The sequence below is a fragment of the Xyrauchen texanus genome, chromosome 8, assembly GCF_025860055.1.
Source record: "Xyrauchen texanus isolate HMW12.3.18 chromosome 8, RBS_HiC_50CHRs, whole genome shotgun sequence".
Classification (NCBI taxonomy): Eukaryota; Metazoa; Chordata; class Actinopteri; order Cypriniformes; family Catostomidae; genus Xyrauchen; species Xyrauchen texanus.
This window is the reverse complement of record NC_068283.1, coordinates 4,225,858-4,253,507: the sequence shown is the minus strand read 5'-3', so window position 1 is coordinate 4,253,507 and position 27,650 is coordinate 4,225,858. Positions and strand designations below refer to the sequence as shown.

General features: G+C 40.4%; 1 protein-coding gene across 2 annotated transcripts; it reads right to left on the bottom strand.

Moving 5' to 3' along the window:
* Positions 1–15,909: 15,909 nt before the first annotated feature.
* On the bottom strand, positions 15,910–23,295 carry LOC127647420 (gastrula zinc finger protein XlCGF57.1-like). 2 transcript variants are annotated; one of them, XM_052131639.1, is made up of 3 exons: positions 23,010–23,295; positions 16,682–17,849; positions 16,544–16,578 (listed from the first exon to the last, which is right to left on the bottom strand). In XM_052131639.1, the coding sequence occupies exons 1-2, from the start codon at positions 23,089–23,091 to the stop codon at positions 16,717–16,719; spliced, it is 1,215 nt and encodes a 404-aa protein (XP_051987599.1). In that variant the 5' UTR covers positions 23,092–23,295; the 3' UTR covers positions 16,544–16,578; positions 16,682–16,716. The 2 variants fall into 2 exon arrangements, with proteins under 2 accessions (XP_051987597.1, XP_051987599.1); XM_052131637.1 differs by having other exon boundaries at positions 15,910–17,849.
* Positions 23,296–27,650: the final 4,355 nt, after the last annotated feature.

Here is a 27,650-nt window from a genome sequence, read left to right as displayed (position 1 = left end):
CATCACAAACTGCAATTCAGAAAGATTCTTTATTCCGCGCCACCCGCCATTTGAATGCAGTGTGGGCTCTTGCATTCAGACGCAGTGTGAGCCTATGCAATTTGGCCACAGGTTCTCCTGTTTGAATCGCAGTGTGGGCCCTCCCGTTTGAACACTATGCAGGCTTTCCCAACTAATTGCAGTGTGGGATCTCCTGTTCGAATGCAGCGTGTGCCTCAGCACATTGGTCACAGGCCCTCCTGTTCGAATCACAGTGTGGGCCCTCCCGTTCAACTGCAATGCACACTCTCCCGTTCAAATCACAGTGTGGGCCCTCTTGTTCGACCGCAATGCAGGCTCTCCCATCCGAAACGCAGTATGAGCTCTCCTGTTCGAGTGCCATGGTGGTGCAGTAATCTTAAGAGCCTTTTAGCTTTTTCCGTTAACCTTGGCATTGGCATTTACTTTGCTCATGGTCGAAATGAGCCCGGCACACAATAAGGTGTGCGTAAATGTGATAAACCATGTGTGCCCTATTTGACATTGCAGCCACAGTGCTCCACCAGATAATGTGCCGCTCACACTCGATATTGCAGCAGCATTGCCCGAATACTCTTGATTATGCCACAGCATCACCCCTTTCGCATTTTGATTCTGCCGCAGCAGTTAATTCTTAACTAACCTTTTGCTTCCCTCAAAGATGCATATGAACATAATTGACACGTTTTCCATGACTAACCTTTTGCTTCCCTTGCAGATGTATATAAAAGTAATACATTCACGTATTCCTAACTAACCATTTGCTCCCCTAGAGGTAATTACAAACTAACCTTTGCTTCCCTTACAGGTGTTAATAAATATAATGAAGTCTTTTGTGCTCTACTCAATACCACAACAACAGTGCCCCACCCATACCAAATGTGTACACGGTTGTTAATATTCTCTCCATAGGCACTTTCAAAGTCTAAATTCCATACTTTCATAGAAGTGCATCTACAGCAATAGAAACACAGCAGCGCTCCCACAGGATTCACTGCTGCAGCAGTGGTTTAAACTCCATTCCCGCAGGAGAACTATTCCATCTCCTCTACTCCACTGCCACAGCACCACCTTAACTCTGCTCCTGCAGGAGGCCCACTTTACTCCACTGCCGGAGGAGAACCATTTACTCAGCAGCATTTTATCATGCTTCCGCCGAAGCCTTTTTGTCTTCACTTCTGCTGCTAGAATTAGAGGAGATAGCAGTCACCACCTTCTCCTCTCAAAGCACCATTTTTCCCTATCTATGGGTAGTCTATTGAGTGAGGCTACCTCTGCAAACAAGCCCCGTTCCTCTCGTTCTCATTCTGCCCATTCGATTGCTTGCTGGGCTTAATTGTTCAAATGCAGTGAGCTCTCTCTCTCTCCATAGGGCAGTCTCCTGTTCGAATCGCAGTATGAGCCCTCTCTTTCGAAACACAGTATGAGCCAACTCTCGCTCCTTTCCTCATTCGACTGCTTGCTGGGCTTACCCATTCAAACGCTGTGAGCTAAACCTCTCTCTCTTAGAACAGTCTCCCATTTGAATCGCAGTGTGAGCCCTCCATTTCGAACGCAGCACAAGCCAACTCTCATTTTCACCTTCCCTGTTCTCATACCGTGAGCCCATCCACTTCTACGACGAGTGGCGGTCTCTCGTTGGAATCACAGCGTAGCCATCTTGACCAACCATCGTACAATACGCACCTTCAAACAAATGCATAAAGCACTCCCTCTATAAAGATTTTGGGGGAAAGAACAATTCAGAAGCATTGTTCCAATTTACCAAATAGAATTGTTGCTGGCTTGCTGTCCTAAATACTTCCTGCCTTTTGGGTGGTAATCCGGACTCCAGTCGAGCCTCGAGCTCTGAGCCCTCCAGTATACGGACAGCAAGCCAAATACGTTTACTGCTTCAACACAAGATTACATTAACATACGGACTACTGAAGTGCTGCTAGTTTTTCTTCCTTTTACCCTACCTATCCCTACATTTCCCCGTTCTGTCTTTCTCCCATTGTTTTTGCCATCTACGTGTCATTTGTTTTTTATTTATACTTTTCTTTTCAGTCTTTCTATATTTAACATTTATGTCTATATCTATTTGTGGCTTCTTTTGCACTCTCTAATTTCCTTTTATTCCTACATGAGCTGGAATCCATAGAAATGCTACACTGAGTCCTATTTAACTTTTGTAATATCTCAAACAACACATCTGCTCTATTTTCAGTATGACTCATTTTTAATGTTGTTAAAGAAGAACTTGAGTCAGAAGATATAAGTGCCCTCAATAGCCTTATTTCCTCAACCCACTGCAATAATATCGAACTGTTGAGCAAATGGGAGTCTTATTTATTTCCATCTCTTCTGTTATCTTTGGTATTTCCCATCCAAAACTCTTTATTTACAGTTTTTATGTTTCACAACATGGTTTTGGCATGCAGGACGGGGCTGAGCGTCATCTTGGCAGAGGCTGGGAAGATAAGTTGTGAATGAGGTTCACCTGTGTGTCACACCGGTCTCACGTTCCAGTGAGGGGCAGCTGGAGAATTTAAGGAGAGGAGACAATGGCAGACGAGAGAGAGACGCATGGAGCTGACTGTGTGTGTGTAATATAATATAATATAATATTACCACCTACTGGCAGTATAGATGTAACATATTTTTAGCTGTCCAGCGTTCTCAAGGCGAGGGAGACAATCATTTCAGAATGTTAGGTTTAAGGTTGTGATGTTTTAAATTTCAGGTTTGTTAGGTTATTATTCTTAATTATTCCTCATATATACAAATATACATATTTTATATACTTTTACTAAATATGTACTTTTAGGTAATGCAATTACAAAAATTACAATACCACTGTAATGTGTATTAATAAAGTCGATGGTATGACCCTGTGTTGCATTTTACTGTCCAAAGTTAGCACTTGTTGATTATAATTGAATATTGAACTGTAAACTTAACTTTTAAAGAATGATGTTAAATATTAGCAATATTAAAAATTTTATTGCATAATTAGATGTTTTATTTTGAGACTTTGTGTTATAAATTATGGAAATAATGGGTAATGAGTAATGTGTTCCTATCACAGCCAGTCAACCCATTAGACAGGCGGCTGCCTAGGACAGCATCTCACTGGGTGCGCCAATCTACAGAGCCGAACTCTCTATATATTAAGAATATATATTAATGACTTATTATGTGCCTCCAATTTACCCTTCGCTAAGCCTCTGACACACGTTTGCTATTTTACAATGACAGCGTAGGAAAGTAATGTGTGTTTGAGTATTTTAAAGTGGGATTTTATCAGATTAATAAAAAAAATGTAAAACACGTTGTTCCCGGGTCATTTGTAATAGTGACATGAGTTACTCAGAGAGGATACACACAATGTTTTTCTTTCTTCATCTTTTTTTCATAACCAAGGGGGTGCGGAGCTTAGCAAAGGGTTAATCATAGCTAGAGGGCTGCAACCCAACCCAGGCCCGAAGGGATCCGAGATCCCACTGGGTTTCGGGCCTGGTTCAGGTCAGTTTTTCAAGTAGGACTTAGGATTTGTTTCGGGTTTGTAATTAATAAAAAAAATTAAGAAAACAGCCTCCGAACTTGTTTCGCGCACATGCTCTCGCACACAGAAATTCTCAGAAATTATAAAGATAGTGAGTGATTTCAGGTTCGGGTCGGGTACGGGCTTAAAATCTGACGGTATCACTCAGGCCATGTAGGGTTGGGCCACACTGTCTAGGTTTAATTTTAAGGCCCGTGCAGACCTCTAATTGTGGAGAAATAAAAAAAACATACATTCATAAAAAGAAAAGAAAGAAAAACATACTACCCCGCGTAGATTTTATTGTCTTGTGACGTTGAAATTATGCAAAGTGTTCTGAGTGTTCGAGCCAAGAGTTGTTGAGTGGGACGGGGTGGGGGTTATGCCCAGTATGCCAGATTACCAGTCCAGCCTATATAAATATATATTATATAGGCTGGACTATATAATATTACTATATAAACATAACTTATTTATGACCATCAATGCATTTTATCACCAAATTATTTGTAAAGATCACCACAGTAACAAATGACCTTGGCGTTTTCAAAAATTTATTTTTACTGCCTTGAAGGGCACTTCAGGAAGGGCAGACCACTCGAGGGTACAGTCCAAACAAAAGTAGGAAAGTTCATTTTTTTTAAAAAGTGCCCTTTAAAAGACTTTTAGTGACGGGTACATTCAAACTGTAATGTCATTCTCCCATTGCAGTGCCCACATTAACAGCTTTGACCTTTGTAATGAGTAGGGCATAGGGATGATCACTTTCATTTGGAATTCACCCCATAGGGGTGCACCAGCTGTGTGTATGGTCTCACTTAAGTTGAGACGTAAAGTTCACACTAAGGGCTTAGTAACTACTAGCACTTTGTGCTTAATTTGGTGGCACCACCTGTTCTTAAGGCAAGACTTAACAAGTAGGTTGTAAGCTCTCCGTAATGTAATGCATAGTCACATAATATGACGTTTACCAGTATTGATCCAATCAGCAGCCTTCAAATTTGTACACAGAACTGTTAAAAAGCTGTGAATTTCAGTCTGATCTTGTTCAAACCATGTTTGCTCACGTAACTGTCAGGTGTAATAAATGATATCACCATTTAAATAGGATGCATAATAAAACAAGTTTTAATTAATGGTATATTTTTTACAATATTCAATAACTGTATCTAAAATGGATAAGGGACAATAAATAAATAAATACTAATACAATAGGATGGAAAAATAGACATTTATTAATTTTAACATCTAATTTTGTATACGTTGAAACTTGACACCAGGTGGAATACACAGGAAAGTGCACCATAATTTTTTACATAATGTTTTATCCCATAAATGTAAATGAGTGTAAATGCCATCATCATTATATATGTCAAAAGGACTGAAGCCTGTCAACCAAAACATGAGCTCATTGATGTAATTTAATCAGTCTGCTTTTTTATTCAATCCGTTATCCTGGTCGGAGATATTTAGTTTACACGTAGGGTTCCGTTCTACCTAAGTTTAATGGTGCAATGCTCTAATATTTAATAGTGTGTAAATAGTGACTTAGTGCCTATTAACACAACAAATAGGCTAAGTTGTAACTTAATTTTCCTTGCTTCAAAACCAAAAAACATTGTCACTAGTGTCCAGGGGCCAGTTTAATAAACTGCCATCTGGTTGTCAAAAAATTAAGTGCATCTAGTAACTCTGTGGCTGACAATGTTTTTTGGTTTTGAAGCAAGAACAATTACCAACACTTTATCAACCCAAATATATTTTTGGAGTGTATTGATGTTATAGTTTGATTTAATTATTTGCAATATGATAATTTTTTTTATATCAAACGACTAAACAATCATAAATATATGCATTCCTACTAGGACTATTTAGTGTTCAACAACGACAAACCATGGTTTAGAACAGTACTTAGGCAGCTTTGTCAGGTCAAAGAGGATGCTTACAGAGGTGGGGATAAAGTCTTGTACAATCAGGCCAGGAACACACTGAATAAGGATATCAGAGTGGCTAAAAGAAGATACTCTGAGAAGCTGAAAAACATCAGTGTGGAGTGGCCTGAAAGACATTACTAACTTCAAGACATAATCCACCAACACTGTAGGGAACCAACAACTGGCTGACAACTTGAATGTGTTCTACTGTAGATTTGAAAGGCCTAATCTCACACCCCACACCTGCTCTGACCTTGACTTCACACAAACACCCAAACCTCCAACAATCCCCCTCCTGCTACTCAACCTGCACTTATGATCTGTGAAGAAGAGGTGTACCGTGTCTTCTGAAAACAAAAGACAAGGAAATCACAGGGCCAGGATGTTGTTTCACCCATGTGTGTTAGATCCTGTGCTATCTCATCTTCACACTGATCTTCAATAGATCACTGGAGCAGTGTGAAGTCCCATGTTGCTTCAAACACTCAATCATCATTCCTGTCCCAATGAAACCAAAAATCACAGGACTTAATGACTACAGACCCATTGCTCTGATGTCTGTGTTCATTAAATAATTTGAGAGACTGGTTTTGGCCCACCTGAAGGACATCAGTGTACCCTTTCTAGATCCCCTTCAATTTGCTTATCGAGCAAACAGGTCTGTGGAGGATGCAACATCTGGACTGACCAGGGGCATATGCAAGGATCCTCTTTGTGGGCTTTCAACACCATCATCCCAGCTATTCTCAAGACTAAATTACAGCAAATCTCTGTTCCCACGTCTATCTGTCAGTGGATTACCAGCTTTCTGACTGACAGGCAGCAGCTAGTGAGACAGGGGAAATTCACTTCCAGCACCTGTACAATCAGCACAGGTGTCCCCCAGGGATGTGTGCTCTCCCCACTACTCTTCTGCACACCAATGACTGCACCGCCAAGGACCCCTCTGTCCTGAAGTTTGCAGATGACACCACTATCATCGGCCTCATCCAAGATGACGATAAGTCTGCATACAGAAGGGAGGTTAAACAGCTGACTGTCTGGTGCAATTAAAACAACCTGGTGCTGAATAAGCTCATAGCGGTGGAGATGGATGTGAACACCCTAACACTGACCCCCCTCATCATTCTAAACAGCACCGTGGCAGCAGTGGAGTCATTCAGGTTCCTGGGCACTACCATCTCACAGGACCTGAAGTGGGAGACCCACATTGACTGCATTGTGAAAAAGACCCAGCAGAGGTTGTACTTCCTTCGCCAGTTGAGGAAGTTCAATCTGCCACAGGCGCGGCTGATACAGTTCTACTCAGCAGTCATTGAGTCTGTCCTTTGCACTTCAATAACTGTCTGGTTTGGTTCAGCTATGAAATTGGATATCACAATACTACAAAGGAAAGTTCGGACAGGTGAGAGGATTATTGGTTGTCCCCTGGCCTCCCTTCAAGAACTGTACACTTCCAGAGTGAGGGAAAGGCTAGAAAAATCACTCTGGACCCCTGCCCAATACGTTTTTGAACTGTTGCCTTCTGGCCAACGCTTCAGAGCTCTGAGCACCAGAACCGTCAGGCACAGGAACAGTTTTTCCCTCAGGAACAGTTAAAACTGCACCATTGAGCAATAATTATGTGCAATTCACAGTTTAGTCTTTTTATATTTATTCAACACATCCAACCTCTTCTGCCATTACATTCCCTTGCACTGTATACAACAGATTTGTATTTGCACTACATATACATACACACACACACATACATATATATATATATATTGTGGCAGTGAGGAGGGAGGGGCTGGGTAACTATCAGTATCTGGTGTGGCCATCAGCTGCATTAAGTACTGCAGTGCATGTCCTACTCATGAACTGTACCAGATCTGCCAGTTCTTGCTGTGAGATGTTACCCCACTCTTCCATCTAGGCACTTGCATGTTCCCTGGCATTTCTGGCAGGAATGGCCCTAGCCCTCACCCTCCGATCCAGCAGGTCTCAGACATGCTCATGGCCATGGCAGCACACTGACATTCCTGTCTTGCAGGAAATCACACACAGAACGAGCAGTATGGCTGGAGGCATTGCCATGCTGGAGGGTCATGTCAGCATAAAATGAAAATGTAACTGTTTGGCCATAATGACCATTGTTATGTTTGGAGGAAAAAGGCTTGCACACCATCCCAACCGTGAAGCATGGGGGTGACAGCATCATGTTGTGGGGGTACAAAATAGATGACAGCATAAGCAGTATTAAAGTTGAAGCTTGGTCGCAAATGGGTCTTCCAAATGCACAAAGACCCCAAGCATACCCCTAAAGTTGTGGCAAAATGGGGGAGGTGTGGGAGTGGCCATCACAAAGCCCTGACATCAATCTGATAGAAAATCTGTGGGCAGAACAGAAAAAGCATGTGTGAGCAAGGAGGCTTTCAAAGGTCCACCACCAATGTGCCCATACAAAAGCAATCAAAAATCACTTAAATGACTGGCGTCCTGTTGCTCTGACCCCCATCATCAGCATTTGCCCATTGCAGTTTGCTTAACGCAACAACTGATCCATTGATGATGCCATTGCATCTACACTACACACTTCTCTCTCCCACAAGGAAAAAAGGAAGAATGCTGTTTGTAGACTACAGCTCAGCATTCAACACCATAGTACCCTCCAAGCTTGATGTGAAACACTGTGCTATGGGCTTAAACAGCTCGCTGTGCAGCTGGATCCTGGACTTCCTGTCAGGTAGATGTCAGGTGGTTAGAATGGGTAGCAACATCTCCACATCACTGAACCTCAACACTGGAGCCCCGAAGGGCTGTGTTCTCAGCCCACTCCTGTATTGCCTGTACACACATGACTGTTTGCTGACAATACGACGGTGGTAGGTCTGATCACTGACAATGATGAAACAGCCTACAGAGAGGAGGTACACACTCTGACACACTGGTGTCAGAAGCACAACCTCTCCCTCAAGGTCAGCAAGACCAAGGAGCTTGTAGTGGACTTCAGGAGGAAAGACAGAGAACACAGCCCCATCCCTATTAATGGAGCACCGGTGGAGAGAGTCAGCAGCTTCAAGTTCCTTGGTGTCCACATCACTGAGGAACTCGCATGGTCCGCCCACACAGAGGCCGTTGTGAAGAAGGCTCACCAGCGCCTCTTCTTCCTGAGATGGCTGAGGAAGTTTGGAATGAATCACCACACCCTCACACGGTTCTATGCCAGCACTATAGAGAGCATCCTGACTGGCTGCATCACTGCCTGGTACGGCAACAGCACCTCCCTCAACCGCAAAGCCCTACAAAGGTTGGTGCGAACTGTCAGACACATCATTGGAGGTGAGCTTCCCTCCCTGCAGGACATATATACAAGGTGGTGTGTGAAAAAGCTTGGAGGATCATCAGAGACTCCAGCTACCCGAGCCATGGGGTGCTCTCACTGCTACCATCAGGCAGGCAGTATCGCAGCATCAGTACCCGCACCAACTGAAGGGAGGGGTGTGTTTTTTTGGCTGTTGAGTTCAAATATCAAAAGTCTTTCTCAGAAATCCTTTACTCAACCTTTAATGTTCACATCAACCATTAGAATGGGGAAAAATATGATCTCAATTAATTTGACTGTGACATGATTGTTGGTGCCAGACAGGCTGGTTTGAGTATTTCTGTAACTGCTGATATCCTGGGATTTTCACATACAACAGTCTCTGAATGGTGCCAAAAAGAAAAAAAAACATCCAGTGAGCAGCAGTTCTGCGGATGGAAACACCTTGTTGATGAGAGAGGTAAACGGAGAATGGCTAGACTGGTTTGAGCTGACAGAAAACCCAATTGTACAATTGTAGAGTAGCATCTCAGAAGTAGGGATGTGTGAGACTAGTCGACTAAACGGTTCTGATGCTGTTAGTCGACACTGGAATTACTAGTCGGTAATTATTTCCCCCCACTGATCAACTGATCAACATTTTTACACATTTACGTTTGGCTTTATATTTTTTATAGAGGTTGCACTTAAATTACTGTCATATTAATGTTAAATTTTTTAAATAGAATTAATAATACAAATATTATTTTGGCCTGGGAAGCTCAGCAAGTAAAGACGCTGACTACCAAACCTGGAGTCACAAGTTCGAATCCAGGGTGTGCTGAGTGACTCCAGTCAGGCTCCAAAGTAACCAATTGGCCCAGTTGCTAGGGTGGGTAGAGTCACATTGGGGTAACCTCCTCGTGGTCACTATAATGTGGATCTCGCTCTTGGTGGGGCGCATGGAGAGTTGTGCATGGTTGATGCGGAGAATAGCATGAAGCCTCCACACACGCTATGTCTCCGTGGTAACGCGCTCAACAAGCCATGTGATAAGATTGACTGTCTCAGACATGGAGGCAACTGACATTCATCCTCCGCCACCAGGATTGAGGCGAGTCACTACGCCACTACGAGGACCTAGAGCGCATTGCGAATTGGACATGCCAAATTGGGGAAAAAATCCAAAAAACAAAACAAACAAAAAACAAAGTGGATTTCTGGAGCAGATTCCAAGTTTAATTTCACCTCATGCTGGGACTTCCAAACATTTGGAAATCAGATTTTTCTGCTGCAAGTTTTCTTGTCTTGCGAGAGGGCATTTTTCTGTGCGTGCCGGGAGTGAGAGAGGGAAGAAGCACGGGCAGGAATCGGTCTGAAAGTCCCTATGGATATTTTCTTCATTTGAGTCTTCTTTATGGGTGGGGAAGGTGTGCGGTTCGGTGGGCTGGGGATCTCATCGCTGCTTTTTGCAGATGATGTTGTCTTCATGTCATCATCGGTCCATGACCTTCAGCTCTCACTGGATCGCTTGGCAGTCGAGTGTGAAGCAGCTGGGATGAGGATTAGCACCTCTAAATCTGAGGCCATGGTTCTCAGTAGGGATGCACCGATACCGATACCGGTATCTGGTATCGGCCTCGATACCACATTTTCTAAAGTACTCGTACTCGTTAAAAGTCCCCCGATACCGGGGACCGATACCACGGTGTTGTCCAAAGCGGCAGAGTTTACAACAAACTGAAAAAAATACTTGAGTTGCACTGTCACTGTTTAAATTTTTTTTATAATTATTTATTCTGTAATATGTTGCATACAACATGCTTTTCATTTTAAATAAATGTTCTTAATTCCAAACTAGTCCCTTGTTTTTTTTTGTTAAATTATATGACTAAAGCTGTTACCTGTAAATTTAAATCATGTTTTTTTTATTAAGTACTCTGTATTGGTATCGGCGAGTACTGAAATGCAAGTACTCGTACTCGTACTCGTTTTCCAAAAAAGTGGTATCGGTGCATCCCTAGTTCTCAGCAGGAAACCGATGGAGTGCGTACTCCAGGTAGGGAATGAAGTTTTGCCCCAAGTGAAGGAGTTCAAGTACCTCGGGGTCTTGTTCACGAGTGAGGGGACAATGGAGCGGGAGGTTGGCCGGAGAGTCGGGGCAGCAGGGGCGGTATTGCACTCGCTCTATCGCACCGTTGTCACGAAAAGAGAGCTGAGCCGAAAGGCAAAGCTCTCGATCTACCGGTCAATTTTTGTTCCTACCCTCACCTATGGTCATGAAGGTTGGGTCATGACCGAAAGAACTAGGTCGCGAGTACAAGCGGCCGAAATGGGCTTCCTCATAAGGGTGGCGGGCTTCTCCCTTAGAGATAGGGTGAGGAGCTCAGTCATCCGTGAGGAGCTCGGAGTAGAGCCGCTGCTCCTTTGCGTTGAAAGGAGTCAGTTGAGGTGGTTTGGGCATCTGGTAAGGATGCCCCTGGCCGCCTCCCTAGGGAGGTGTTTCAGGCACGTCCAGCTGGGAGGAGGCCTCGGGAAGACCCAGGACTAGGTGGAGAGATTACATCTCCACACTGGCCTGGGAACGCCTCGGGGTCGCCCAGTCAGAGCTGGTTAATGTGGCTCGGGATAGGGAAGTTTGGGGCCCCCTGCTGGAGCAGCTGCCCCCGCGACCCGACTTCGGATAAGCGGTTGAAGATGGATGGATGGATGGAGTCTTCTTTATATCTGTGCATGCCTGTATGTTATTTTTCCACTTTGCAGGCTTTTTCAAATGCAGAATAATCGCCTCAGGTGAGTCAAGTCCCGTCTTTCACTGGACCATGTCGACGTGTTAATTTTGCTTATCAAAAAGTGTAAGCTTTTCAGTAAGTAGCCTAGAAAATGACTGTTTTAGGCTTGGTAGGTCATTTTTTTAATCTGCAGATTAGGGATGAAGACCATTTTCAATGATGTGCTGACTGCTTAATGGGTTAAACTGTCTTTTATTCTGTGTGCACGTCATGTTTAGAATACATTAGGTTTATCTTAGACTATTTTTTCTATCCTATAGCTACTTTTTTATTTTACATTGTAACGGTTATTGGTTAACGTTATTTACCAAACAGCTGTCATATTAGATCGATGGCTATACTGATCGTAGTGAAATATGCGAGATAAAAAATTTTGCTCGTAGATTTGGCTTAGCTTACCTGTTACTTATTTTCAACAATGTCCTGACTGTTTTAATATGTTAAGTAACTTTTACTTGGTGAATTCCACTTTGAACAGGCTGTGCTTGCTCTATTAGTCTTGCACTATTCATTCAATTGTTTTCAATAAATATGACTTAAATATTCGCTAACATTGATTCAGTGAAAGCATGTCTGCGTTCTATATTTAATGTAAAATGATCATAATGCAAGGTGAGCATGTTGCAGATAAATGCCCTTTTCAGTGGAATTTAGTGTCGGATTTGGAATAGATTAAGTATTTTAAATGGTTCGCAAAAAAAAATGTATTACTGTTTTCTGAAGGTTGGTTTCTGTTTAGACAAGTCGACTTAAAAATTTTTGTTTAAACGTAAGTGAAATTAGTCGTTCCGCACATCCCTACTCCGAATACACAACATGTCAAACTACATACTGATATATATATATATATATATATATATATATATATATATATATAATTTTTTAGCCCTTTGTAGCTCTACTTCCTACTATCTCTTACGAAGAAGGACAGCTGATTAATCACTACAGGTAATACATTATAGCAAATGAGCCTATTAGATGCAATGCTTAATTTAATACCAATGATACACCATTACCTGCAAATTACTTTGAGCAGTCCTTTTACTATAATGTCTTGACGGACATTTTCCCACATTAAAGTCACTGCTTTGACTTCTCTCTAGTAAGTTTAAGGTGTTACACTGAATGAAACTCTTTCCACACTGAAAGCATGTGTAAGGCCTCTCTCCTGTGTGAATTATCATGTGAATGCCAAGGCATCCTTAACACACAAAACTCTTCCCACACTGAGAGTGTTAGATCAGAATCAGAATCAGAATCAGCTTTATTGCCAAGTATGCTTACACATACAAGGAATTTGTCTAGGTGACAGGAGCTTCCAGTCAACAACAATACAAACAATACCAAAAAAAACAGCAGCAAGGCATAGGTAATTAAAAACAAAAAAGAACACAAAATAAATAATTATACATATACGTACATAAACTCACCTTCATACATACCCACATACACACACGTAGTGCAAATCTAATACAATCTGTATATAAAGAACAAAAACAGTATATTATGTACAGAGCAATGTAAGTAATGGCAGAAGTGGATAAGTTGAATATTATAATTTAAATTAAAATTAAACTGTGTATTGCACATAATTATTGCTCAATGGGGGTAATTTAACTGTTCATTAGATGGATGGCCTGAGGGAAAAAACTGTTCCTGTGTCTGACGTGTTCTGGTGCTCAGTGCTCTGAAGCCGGCCAGAAGGCAACAGTTCAAAAAGGTAGTGGGCAGGGTGAGTGGGGTCCAGAGTGATTTTACCAGCCTTTTTCCTCACTCTGGAAGTGTATAGTTCTTGAAGGGAGGGCAGGGGCAACCAATAATCCTCTCAGCAGACCGAACTGTCCTTTGTAGTCTTCTGATGTCTAATTTCGTGGCTGCACCAAACCAGACAGTTACTGAAGTGCAGAGGACAGACTCAATGACCGCTGAGTAGAACTGTTTCAGCAGCACTGGTGGCAGGTTGAATTTCCTCAGTTGGCTAAGGAAGTACAACCTCTGCTGGGCCTTTTTCACAATGGAGTCGATGTGTATCTCCCACTTCAGGTCCTGTGAGATGGTAGTGCCCAGGAACCTGAATGACTCCACTGCTGACACAGTGCTGTTTAGAATGGTGAGGGGGGACAATGTTGGGGTGTTCCTCCTAAAGTCCACAATCATCTCCACTGTTTTGAGCGTGTTCAGCTCCAGGTTAGTTTTGACTGCACCAGACAGCTAGCCGCTCAACCTCCTTTCTATACGCAGACTCATCATCATCTCGGATGAGGCCGATGACAGTGGTGTCGCCTGCAAACTTCAGGAGCTTGACAGAGTGGTCCTTGGTGGTGCAGTCATTGGTGTACAGGAGAAGAGTAGTGGGGAGAGCACACATCCCTGGGGGCACCAGTGCTGATGGTACAGGTGGTGGAAGTGAATTTTCCCTGCCTCACAAGCTGCTGCCTGTCCGGCCAGAAAGCTGGTAATCCACTGACAGGTAGAGGTGGGAACAGGGAGTTGGTTTAACTTAGTCCGAGTATATCTGGTATGATTGTGTTGAAAGCCGAGCTGAAGTCCACAAAAAGGATCCTTAGCGTATGTCCCCGGTCTGTCCAGATGTTGCAGGATATGATGCAAACCCATGTTGACTGCATCATCCACAGACCTGTTTGCTCGATAAGCAAATTGAAGGGGGTCCAGAAAGGGTCCAGTGATGTCCTTCAGGTGGGCCAACACCAGTTCTCAAATGACTTCATGACCACAGATGTCAGGGCTTACAGGTCTGTAGTCATTAAGTCCTGTGATTTTTGGTTTCTTAGGGACGGGGATAATGACTGAGCGCTTGAAGCAGCATGGGACTTCACATTGCTCCAGTGATCTATTGAAGATCTGAGTGAAGATGGGGGCCAGTTGGTTAGCACAGGAACGAAGGCAAGCTGGTGAGATGCCATCTGGTCCTGGAGCCTTCCTTGTCCTTTGCTTCCGAAAGACACGGCACACATCGCCCTCACAGATCTTTAGTGCAGGTAGTGTAGCAGGAGGGGGAGGAGGGGGTTGCAGGAGGTGTTAATGGTTGTGTGAAATGAAGGTCCGAGTGCATGTGGGGTGTGAAATCGGGCCTTTCAAATCTGCAGTAAAACACATTCAGGTCGCCAGCCAGTCGTTGGTCCGCCACAGGGTTGGGGGTAGGAGTCCTGTAATTAGTAAGTTGTTTCAGGCCACTCCACACTGATGCTGGGTCGTTAGCTGAAAACTTGTTTTTCAGCTTCTCAGAGTAGCTTCTTTAGCCACTCTGATTTCCCTATTCAGTGTGTTCCTGGCCTGATTATACAAGACTCTATCCCCACCCCTGTAAGCCTCCTCTTTGGCATGACGAAGCTGTCTGAGCCTTCCTGTGAACCATGGTTTATCATTGTTGAATGACAAAAATGTCCTAGTAGGGATGCACATATCCTCACAGAAACTGATGTATGATGTAACAGTATCTGTGAGCTCGTCCAGGTCTGTAGCTGCAGCTTCAAAAACACTCCAATCAGTGCAGTCAAAGCAGGCTTGTAGTTCCAGCTCTGCTTCAATAGTCCATCTCCTTATAGTCCTTACAACTGGCTTGGTTGATTTTAATTTCTGCCTGTAGGTCGGGAGAAGATGAACCAGACAGTGATCAGAGAGACCCAAAGCTGCACGTGGGACAGAGCGATATGCATCCTTTAATGTAGTATAGCAGTGGTCCAGTATATTCCTGTCTCTGGTGGGGCATGTAATGTGCTGTCTGTATTTGGGCAGTTCAGCGTGTGAGATTTGTTTTGTTAAAGTCCCCAAGAATAATAATGACTGAGTCCGGGTATTGTTGTTCTGTGTCTGAGATTTGATCAGCCAGCTGTTGCAGCGCTAAGTTCCCAGACGCGTTTGGAGGAATGTAAACACTCACCAGAATAAACGAAGAAAACTCCCGCGGCGAGTAGAACGGCTTACAGTTAATAAAGAGCGCTTCCAGATTAGGACAGCACATCCTCTTTAGTGTTGTTACATCTGTACACCAACTTTCGTTGATGTAAAAGCATGTTCCACCACCTCTCGTTTTCCCCGCTAACTCCGCGATGCGATCCGCTCTGAACAGCTGGAAGCCCGGCAGATGTAATGCGCTGTCCGAATGGCTTCACTCAACCAGGTTTCAGTGAAGCACAGTGCAGCAGAGTTTGAAAAGTCCTTATTAGTATGTGTGAGGAGATGTAGTTCGTCCGCTTTGTTGGGAAGAGAGCGGAGATTCGCGAGATGAATGCTCGGCAGTGCTGTTCGAACGCCGCGCTGACGGAGTTTAACCAGCCGCCAGCTCGTCTCCCTCGCCTGCGCCTCGTGAGCGCATCTAAACAACACAGCAGCGCCTCCAACTAAAATGTCCAGCAAAACGTCCGAATATTGAAAAACCGGGAAAAGATTATCTGGTATGTGCTGCTGAATGTTCAGCAGTTCGTCCCTGGTAAAACTGATTGGTAAAAGATTGCTAAACACAGGACAAACTAACAAAAACAACAAAAGAATTGAAGAGCTCCACACCGAGGCGGCCATCTGCGGCGCCATGTTGTATCATAATACATAGATCAGTAATGTTTCTCTCTTAAGCCAAAAAGACGACAACAGAAGGCAGAGGATGAAGGGCTTAAGAAGAGTGGCTTTCATTAGTGCTCAAGCAAGAACAAAACTGGTATACAAAAATGAAGAAATGGAGAACAAGTGAACTGAACAACAAAACAACAGCTGCGTCTTATATTCCCCTAACTAGGGCATGACCAAAGTCACACAAATCTTGTGAGATGTGCCTGCTAATCTTCAGAGAGACACACACACACACACAAACAGTCAAGACAAGGTCAGTACATGAAAATCACATGAAAAACAATGACTGAATTTTTATAAAATCAAGTGGTTATAATATAGTTGTTTAATTATGTAATAAATGCAGTACAATATAAATGAATGTTCTCTGGAATCTCTGTTATTGCATTCCTGATATACAGACCCTCAGTCACCGCTCAGATTACATGTTACTTGCACCTTGTAGTATAAAGAAAAATAGAAAATGTATTAATATAATAAGAAAACACATATAGATCCATCAATGATTACCTGCAAATTACTCTGAGCAAAGTTTTTTTACTATGATGACTTGACGGAAACTTTCCCACATTAAGGTCACTGCTTTGACTTCTCTCTTGTATGCAATTTCTCATGTTGTTTTAAGGCATTTGACTGAATGAAACACTTTCCACACTGAAAGCATGCATAAGGCCTCTCTCCAGTGTGAATTCTCATGTGAATGCCAAGGCATGCTTTACGCAAAAAACTCTTCCCACACTGAGAGCATACAAAAGGCTTCTCTCCAGTGTGACTTCTCATATGAGTATATCGGCCTCCTCTATTCGTGAAGCTTCTTCCACACTGATGGCATGTGTAAGGCTTCTCTCCGGTGTGACACCTTACATGATCTTTAAGGCCGGATCTGTGTGCAAAACTCTTCCCACACTGATGGCATGTGAAAGGTTTCTCTCCAGTGTGAATTCTCATGTGCTCTTTAAGGGATCCTACAGACGTGAAACTATTACCACACAGAAGGCATTTAAAAGGCTTCTCTCCAGTGTGAAATAGCATGTGTCTTTTAAGGGCTAATTTCTCTATGTAACTCTTCCCACACTGAAGGCATGCAAAAGGCCTCTCTCCAGTGTGAATTCTCATGTGCTTTTTAAGTTTTCCTTTCTGTGTGAAACTCTTTCCACACTGAGGGCACGTGAAAGGCTTTTCTCCAGTGTGAAATAGCATGTGTCTTTTAAGGGATAATTTGTCTATGTAACCATTTCCACACTGAAGGCATGTGTAAGGTCTATCTCCTGTGTGAATTCTCATGTGCTTTTTAAGTTTTCCTTTCACTCTGAAACTCTTTCCACACTGATGGCATGTGAAAGGTTTCTCTCCAGTGTGAATTAGGATGTGCACATTAAGGGATCCTTTACATGTGAAACTATTACCACACTGAAGGTACGTGAAAGGCTTTTCTCCAGTGTGAAACATTTTATGTTTCTGAAGACTTTCTTTTCGTGTAAATCTCTTTCCATACTGAGGACATGTGAAGGAATCTTCTGGTTGAGTTTTATTTTGTGAGGAATTCTTCTGTGAAAATGCTTCTGTCTGTGAGCAACTAAAATATTTTTCTCCAGTTATGAAATGATGAGGATTCTGATACTGATGTTCCTCCTTCACTTCATTCAGTTCTTGACTTTCTTCTTTCACTTCTATCGGCTTTTGATGTTCCTCTTTCATTCCCATCAAGTCTAAAAAGAAAATATCAATGAAAGGCAATATAAGTGACCATCAATAAAATGGAATGGAAGAAATCATCAGGGTTCAAGTATCTATTTTTAAATCATATTTAATATACTAAAGATTAAAACAAAAATAAGTGTTTTGCTCATGTAGATTCAAGTTAACAAATTAGAAATTCACAATTGTTTCACAAATTCACAATTTTTTTTTGTCATATTGTGATTGCAACTGGGACATCATATTTATGTATCTTTAATTTATTTAAATATTTCACATCTTAAAATGCTGCTGCTTCGATATTGAGGATAAAGAACAAAAATGCATAAAAATTGCTTGACTACTGCATCCAACCACAGCAGATTGCAAGACTGATTCTAAAGTTAGCACAGTCCAACAATTGTAAAATAATTTGTACAAAATAGATAGATATAGAGATAGACAGACAGATTATTATTACTACTACATTAAATATTAAAATTTACTGTAATGTAAAAAAAGATTTCTTTAGCAATTTCTTAACTTTCATGCATCTAGATTAGTTGAATTTTAAATTTTTTGGAAACACTTGAACCACATTTCATTCATGTTTTTGATGACAGCTCACATTCACTTTGAAGCGTGCAGCACATGCAGACTATATACAGTTGAAGTCAGAAGTTTACATACACTTTAATATACATTTAAACTCAGTTTTACACAATTGCTGTCATATAATCGAAGAAAGAAATTCCCTGTCTTAGGTCAGTTAGGATCACTAATGTCATGAATAACTGTAGAGAATTGAGTTCAGGGCTTTGTGCTGGTCACTCCAGTACCTTGACGTTGTTGTCCTTAAGCCATTTTGCCACAACTTTGGAGGAACATGTATGCTTGGGGTCTTTGTACATTTGGAAGACCCATTTGCGACCAAGCTTTATCTTGCTGATGTCTTGTGATGTTGCTTCAATATATCCAATATATCCTTCAATATATTCCTTCCACATGATGCCATCTATTTTGTGAAGTGCACCAGTGCCTTCTGCAGCAAAGCACCCCCACAACATGATGCTGCCACCCCCATGCTTCACGGTTGGGATGGTGATCTTCGGCTTGCAAGCCTCACCCTTTCTCCTCCAAACATAACAATGGTCATTATGGCCAAACAGTAAAATGTTTGTTTCATCAGACCTGAGGGCAATTCTCCAAAAATGTGCACTTGCAAACTATAGTCTGGTTTTTTATGGTGGTTTTGGGGCAGTGGATTTTTCCTTGCTGAGCAGGCTTTCAGGTTATGTCGATATCGGACTCGTTTGACTGTGGATATAGATACTTGTCTACCTGTTTCCTCCAGCATCTTCACAAGGTTCTTTGCTGTTGTTCTGGGATTGATTTGCACGTTTCGCACCAAACTATGTTCATCTCTAGGAGACAGAATGTGTCTACTTCCTGAGCAGTATGATGGCTGTTTGGTACCATGGTGTTTATACTTGTGTACTATTGTTTGTACAGATGAATGTGGTACCTTCAGGCATTTTGGAAATTGCTCCCAAGGATGAACCAGTCTTGAGGACATCCACAATTCTTTTTCTGAGGTCTTGGCTGATTTCTTTTGATTTTCCCATGATGTCAAGCAAAGAGGCACTGAGTTTGAAGGTAGACCTTAAAGTAAATCCACAAGTACACCTCCAATTGACTCCAATTAACCTATCAGAAGCTAATTGTCCAATTACTTAAAGGCTTGCCATCATTTTCTGGAATTTTCCAAGCTGCTTAAAGGCACAGTTAACTTAGTGTATGTATACATCTGACCCACTGGAATTGTGATATAGTAAATTAAATGTGAAACAATCTGTCTGTTAACAATTGTTGGAAAAATGACTTATGTCATGCACAAAGTAGATGTCCTAAACGACTTGCCTAAACTATAATTTGATAATATGAAATCTGTGGAGTTGTTAAAACATAGTTTTAATGACTTCAACCTAATTGTATGTAAACTTCAACTGTATTTACTTCATTAATTCATAATATTAGGATACATCACAATCTTAATTTGATTGTATATTCATACATTCATTTGATCTCAAATATGTCAAATCCCAGGATATGACACATTTTACAGTTAATTCCATTTTTATGACTGGATTTTATGATATGACTCCAGTGATTTAATTAATGTCTTCAACAACAACAACTTACATTTATATAGCGCTTTTCTCAAACTCAAACTTCAGAAGTGACACAAACAGTTTTTGGTGGGAGCAGACCTAAATGTGAATCAATTTTACACTTTACATCTGACTGCAGTTCCTAGGCACAATCAGGATTCCAGCTCAACTACACTTCTTAATGCTTGATGTGTTATGAATTGTGGAAGTAGGAGAAGGCAGACGGGAGTATGGATCCAAATGCGGGCTTTATTGATACAAAAGAACAGAATAAACAAAACACAGGAACAAAAGAAAGTCCTCGATGGGAAAAAGGCAAACTAAATACAAGAGGAAACGGAGGGCGGAGAACGACAGGGTAACCTTGGGCGGACAGATAACGGGGTAACCATGAACGGGCTGACAGACAGGCAGGAAACACGAAGAGAGAGTCAAACAATACATAAGTGGAGACATGGAACATCAACGAACGACAACGGGAAGGGGAGAGAGCGGGGTTTAAATAAACAGACAAGGTAACGACAAAATAACAGACAGGTGCGGACAATAACACAGTGATCAGGGCTGGCAGCGTGATCCGGGAATTGTGGGAAGTGCAGTTTCACACACGGAAAGTGAGACTCAGGACAGACAACAGGGAAAACGTGACATGGAACTGGATGGGTGACGGGTGAAACGGAAAAAACGGAGCGGACAAAAAGGAAACGTGACATAAACGTGATTAGTGAAACAGAGAACATAAGGCAGACAACACAGGAATGTGGCATGATGCATGCACAGACAGCTAGATGGTTTAGTAACAAGCTTGAAATCTTGATTGGGAAGGATACTGCTGATTTCAAGATTTATAGTGAAAAATAAATTTTATTTTGGTCTGTTCTCACTCAAAACCGATTGCATTGCTTTAGAAGACATGGATTAAACCACAGGAGTATTATGGATTATTTATATGCTTCCTTTGTGATTTTTTGAGCTTTAAAGTTTTGGTCACCATTCCCTTGCATTGTAGGGAGTTGAAATTTTCTTCTAAAAATCTTCATTCGTGTTCTGCAGAAGAAACAAAGTCATACACATCTGGGTAAATTATGAGAGAATTTTCATTTTTGGTGAACTATTCCTTTAATGAATACAACCTTATTGTAAAGTTTTACCAAACCCATTGATTTGGTAGTGTGAAGAGTATTCTACTTGACAAGTCCATTCTTGTTGGAAATATTTCATGTTATTTTTTAATCAGAACCAAAGAGTTTGTCATCTTCAGAATTATTGGCAGATCATTCAAAATGCCTTCCATCACAAGATGCTGTCTCTGTTGCTGACGCTATGAGAAAACTCCACCCAGGAGTGGCGATCTGTGAAGCCTTTAAAAATCAAGCCAATCTATTGGCAGATGACATTTGACACTCCACCCCTGATGCCATCAGGATTTCCGACTGAAAGGAAGAGAGAGCATCTCTCGGTCCCTTTACAATGACAAATCAGTAGAGCGACAAGCATACGCAATTGTCTTGTTTTTTTATTTTCAGGGAACCAAGGTACAGTTATAACCGGACTGTTCCTTTTCAGGTCAGTCACTTCAACGCTGTATAAGTTACCGATGCTATGGGAAATTGTCTACTATTGTGCTGTGCTGCTGATCATGCGCACAAGCTGTGTTCACTAGCCGTACGGGTAGTGCAATAACAAAGACATAATCCCTTTCTTTGCATGAAAAGAGGAAGAGAGGGGCCAAAATGAAACCACTTCGTTTAGAAATGAGGAATGCTACTAATTAAAGAGTAGGGAGAGTGGGGGCGGGGTTGCGTGGAGAGTGTGAGAGGAGTGATGCAAACACTGGCATGGCTTTACGGAAGAAACAGCTTATGTAACCCAAATCAATCTATATTTATATAAATGGTATTGTCTCGTCCTATATCTCGTTTGAAAATATATCGATATACCTTAAAAAGTAGATATACCACCCAGTCCTAGTGTGAACTAATCTTAAATTCAGGATCAAAGCTCGAGTTGACAGAGAGTGTTGATGAGCAGTATCAAGATATTTTTTTTTAATTTAGACTGATTTGATCGGTTTGGTTTAGTATCCCTCTACATAGTGAGTGAATCACTCACATATGCGAGTAAATTTAGCGCATTTAATTCCTTGCAAAACTTTGCAGTCCCTTGAGAATTTTAGCGGGCTCTCGCAAAACGTATCGCAGAGTATTTGTAATTTTATTATGAAAAATAATTTTATTTTTATTTCTTAATATACATTTTAAGAAATACTATTTTTAACCCCCCCCCCCATTTTTATGAATGCAAATTATAACTTCAACAAACTATGCTTTTCTTTTTTTGTAACTTTTTGTAACTTGGTTGATGGTAGTTTGTGAAAAAACAACAACAAAAAAACATACATTTTATGTATTATTCAATACTTGTTATTTTTAAATGACATTTTAATTTACAAGTAATCGATAACTCTAATTGGGTTAGAGTACTCGACTAGAAAATTACTTGAAAATACCCATCCCTAAACTGTATAAATTTCACCTTAACATCAACATTTGTGAGATTTATCCATCGAAATTAATGTGATTAACTGATCTAATTTTGAGTCACTGAAAATTTGTGATGTGTGACATTATATTATATTGGATATAAGTTGTATGTCTATTAGTTTATTGGGCACTTGAGGACACAGTAATGGATTTATATTTGTGGTGTAAAAAAAAAAAACAAGAATTAACTTTTAATAAAAAATTTAAAGTTAGAACACTGGGGAAGATTTGTCTGTCATTATTCAACTAAATTGTGGAAATACATTTGATTTAGTATTTTACATTAAATTACAAAAATACACTAAAGATTGGTATCAGAAAAATGATGCCAGGTAACCATTCTTCAAGGGGCATCTCCCACATCATCCCCTATATTTGAGTGTTTGAAAGGCTATTTGTCAGCTCATATTATTTTATAATTACAGTCATGAAATGTGTTCAACTGTCTGAATGTAAAGAATGAAGAATGAACACCAACCTGTTTGTTCGTCAGTGTGTTCGGTTTTAATTCTGCATGCTTCTGGATAAGCCATATCTTCACTCTCCTCTTTAATAAACATCTTTACAGTGTCACACAGATTTCACTTGTTTCCTGGAGTTTTACTGCGTTACAGACAACTCGCAATTCTCCCGCCGAAAATAAACACCGGAAATAAAACTTGTGAAGTCACTGTAGAAATAAAACCGATGAAAGTCACATATTGTTTCTCATTCAGCGGGGAGAATCTTCTTCATCATCATCATCATCATCATCATCATCTTCCTTCTTTCATTTCTTCTCTACTGGCGATTCACAAATGAATACAGGGCAATATTGCCACCTACTGAAAGCATCTGGACCAGAGACATAAAGAAGATATTTTCAAAAACACACTGTACAACATCGAAGATATACGGACATCAAATACACTGTCAGTCAGTAATGCAATCCATACGCCATTTGCCCACATATCTTCTGGATGGAAATATGTACTTTAATTTACCAAAGTGGCATTCAACTGATCACAAAGTATAGTCGGGACATTACTGATGTAAAAAACACCACCATCACTATTTGAAAAAAGTAATTTTTGATCAAATCTAGAAAGGCCCCATTTCCAGCAGCCATCTCTCCAACACCTTATCCTTGAGTAATCATGCTAAATAGCTAATTTGGTACTAGAAAATCACCTTTCATTATTTCAAACACAGTTGAAAGCTATTTGATTCATTAAATTAAGTTTAACATTGTCTCTGTGTTTGTTTTCGAGTTGCCAAAGTATGCAATTGGCATGTCTTAAAATCAATATTAGGTCAAAAATGGCAAAAAAACAAAAAACTAAACAAAACGGCTTTCTCAAGAAACTCATCAGTCGACCATTGTTTTGAGGAATGAAGGATATACACTGCTTAAAATTGCTAAAAGAAAAAAAATCCCTGAAGATTTCATGTTAATTTATTTCCCTGCTAAATGTGAATGCGTATATATATATATATATATATATATATATATATATATATATATATATATATATATATATATATATATACACACACACACACATTTAAATTTAACTTGTGCAATTAAACTTTATGAAAATACTTCATGTTATTGCACCCTTGCAATATGTAGGCTATTTGGTAATACAACCCAGGTAACATGTATTAATCGCCTGAGCTCGGCACCATAGTGGCGCATGCGGTTCAGACTCGGCATCAGTGGGTATGCCTCATGTGTTTTTTAGTTACACTGTTACAGCACTGGGCCAATTCCAACTCAGCAAAGCTGGGCCAGATGAGGCCACTTGGTCTGGGCCACTTCTGGCAATTATTTGGCTTGGACTGACCTTAGGCTGCATTATGTACGTCTATCATAAACGAACATCATACACCTGTAATGTCATAACATTTGTAAACCACCTGTTTAATGTCATGCATTAGTTGAAAAATTAAATAGGCCTATTATATCTAAAATATAAATAAATACTAAAGTATGGGAAATTTACAAATATTTATAAATAATAAAATGGACATGGCAACGTGACTGTCGGTGTGGGGAAGGTGTTCGGCCCAAGTGTTGGAATTGTGGTGGGCCTCATAGTACAGCCTTTCTAGGGTGCATGGCCCAAAAACAAGCAATGAAATATAAATCAGTACACAATGTATCGTATGCCCAAGCAGTGAGACAAATTCAGGGTGAGCAAGGACACAGCATGGAAAATAGATTAAACCAAGCTAACACACAGGAAGAGTCTGGGAAGGGAGTGAGTAGTCACAAGTTTAATTTTGTTGCAGATATGCTTATGGTCAGTAAAGTAAACTTTAATGCATTTAATGCAGAAGTTATTAACTGCTCAGCTCAAACAAACAAAAGGACAGAAAAATGAAAGTTCATAATTTCTGCAGCTGCCCGCCACTTGGGTATAAAAGAAACATAATTTGAGAAAATTCAGGCACTTCTAGGGCCAGCTGAGGGTGATGTAAGTCAAGTCAAGTAAATTTTATTTGTATAGCGCCTGTCACAACACACATCGTTTCCAAGCAGCTTTACAGAAGATCAGGTATTAACAGACGATAAAACTGTAATGTCTATAATGTCGATGAATCATCATTGTGTAATTAGATAAAATACGATTGTTAATCGTGTTTAAAAATAAGTCATTAAATAATAATTGTATTAATAACCCCAGTGAGCAAGCTGAAGGCGACTGTGACAAGACACAAAACTCCATAAGATGTTGATTAATGGAGAAAAATAACCTTGGGAGAAACCAGACTCACTGTGGGGGCCAGTTCCCCTCTGGCTAACATTTTGAATGTAATGTAAATATTACTTATGTATAGTTAAAGTCATGGTTTAAAATTATTAAACTAAGTAAGTGTTAAGGATCAGTGTTTAAACAAAGATTTTTTTTTTAACTGTAAGACTAATGTCTTTGAAGACCATCCTGGATTAACTACAGAAGTTCACATAGGTGCAATTGTCCTTGTTAATTGGCTGATGAAGGCTTTTGTTGGCAATTGTTAGTCTATGCATTCCATTTCAAGATTGAAGTCCATCAATAGACCGAGGTGATGCAGGCAGAGATCAGGGCTGTGAACGTAGTTCAACCTGGCCGGTAATTTCGGTGAGGTTCGGTGTGGTCCATCCAAGGTTCAGACAATGGCATATGAAGTATCCCATGTCTTATGGTTGGAGTTGGCATCAGTTCATCCTCTGAAGTCCATCATAATAGACTGAAGTGATGTACCTTCAAGAGATGTAAATGTTGTACCTTCTCAGGAATTACTAGACAGGCATAGAATAAACAAATTACATGACATTTATAATATTACAGGGGCTGCTCGAAGTTTGATTGCAAATGGTCAAGAATAAAAAAAAATTGTACATGAGTTATTGACTGTCCCAGATATTATACATATGTATTCATATGATGGAAGTGGAACTAGATTCAACATTAGAGATTCAAGTCTTGTCTAGACCTCACATTAGTTTCAGGAACAATAGCATTAAAATGTCAATGGAAAGTATTGGATCATCAACAATAGGAGTGATCATTTCCCTATAGTTTGCTCAGTAGGAGTAGAAATGCATAAGAATACATCAACAAAACAGTTAAGATGGAGATTCCACAAAGCAAATTGGGATTTGTTTTTAAATAAAATATGCAAGGAACTATTGCATTTTAATATTGACAGCTGTGCATATAATTTCAATTAAAATTGGTGCAGCAGAAGAGTCCATTCCCAAATCTGAAGATAATGGGAAGAAGAAGACAGTTCCTTGGTGGAATGAAGAATGCTCTAAGGCAGTTTAAAACAGGAATTTAGCTATTAGGGTACTAAAAGAGCATTCGTACCAGAATCTGTGCTCAGAGGAAAAGAGCACAGGTTAGAACAGTAGTTAAGCAAGCACAAAATAAATACTGGCAATCATATTGCTCTTCAATAGGGAACGAAACACAGCTGGGAGATGTATGGAGTACTTTAACGAAGATTATTGGAGTCTATAAAGCCAATAGTATTCCAGAATTAACAGGAGAAGGAAGAACAGCTGTTACCGAGAAAGAAAAGGCAGAATTACTAGTAAAAATCTTTCAAAAGGCCCACAGTACAGATAAATTAGATGACAATTATAGAAATAGAATATGGACAACATCAAGATATTTACAATCAAAAACCTGGTGAACAGGGAGCCTTAGATGCTGCATTTGGATTATTTGAACTTAAAAGTGTACAAGTCTGGGTTGGGCATACTGTGCCAGGGAAAGATAAAACATGCTATGTTATGCTCAAGTATGCAAATGATATAGTGTTAAAAACATTCTTAGAACTAATTAATAAGATTTAGGTTGATGGTAGACTGCCAAGGGCATGGAGGCATGCCATTATAATTCCCTTTGCCAAGCAAAGAAAAGAGTCTTCGGTTGCGGGGAATTATCTATTGCCTTCTCATCTAACCTCTGCAAGTTAACAGAAAAAATTATTGTAAATCGATTATATTATGTGTTAGAAAGTGTCAGTGTCATATCAATATGATTTTCGGAAAGGTTGGTCCACGCTGGATGCACTAGTAAAATTGTTAACAGATTAAAAAATTTATTGCAATGAATGAAGTTATATTTTTACATTAAATGGTTTACGACATGATGTGGAAAGAGATATTATTAATAAAATGACAGAAGATTGGGGTTGAAGGAAGATTATATAACTGGGTTTTAAGTTTCTTATATGGACAAACAATTAAAGTACAGGTGGGCAGCGAAATGTCACAAATAGTAAGTGTGGAGAACGGGACACCACAAGGAAGTGTGATAAATATATTTGAGGGAATAACATCAGGAATCAGTATTATGATATTAACATTTTATGCTGATGACGGTGCTTTGTGGAAAAGGGAAAGAAATGTTACTTACATAATTAACAAAATTCAATAGGGATCGCTGAACAGTGGTCTTTAGAATGGGGGTTTAAACTGTCTATCTCTAAAACTTGTTGTCAGATGTTTACAAGAAGAAAAGGAAAAGAAAACTTGCAACTAAATATGTATGTACTACCACTGGAGAAGGTATCCAACTTCAAACTGTCGAACGCAATAGTATCCAGCTGCAGACCCGCAGCACCACCAGTTTCAGAACCC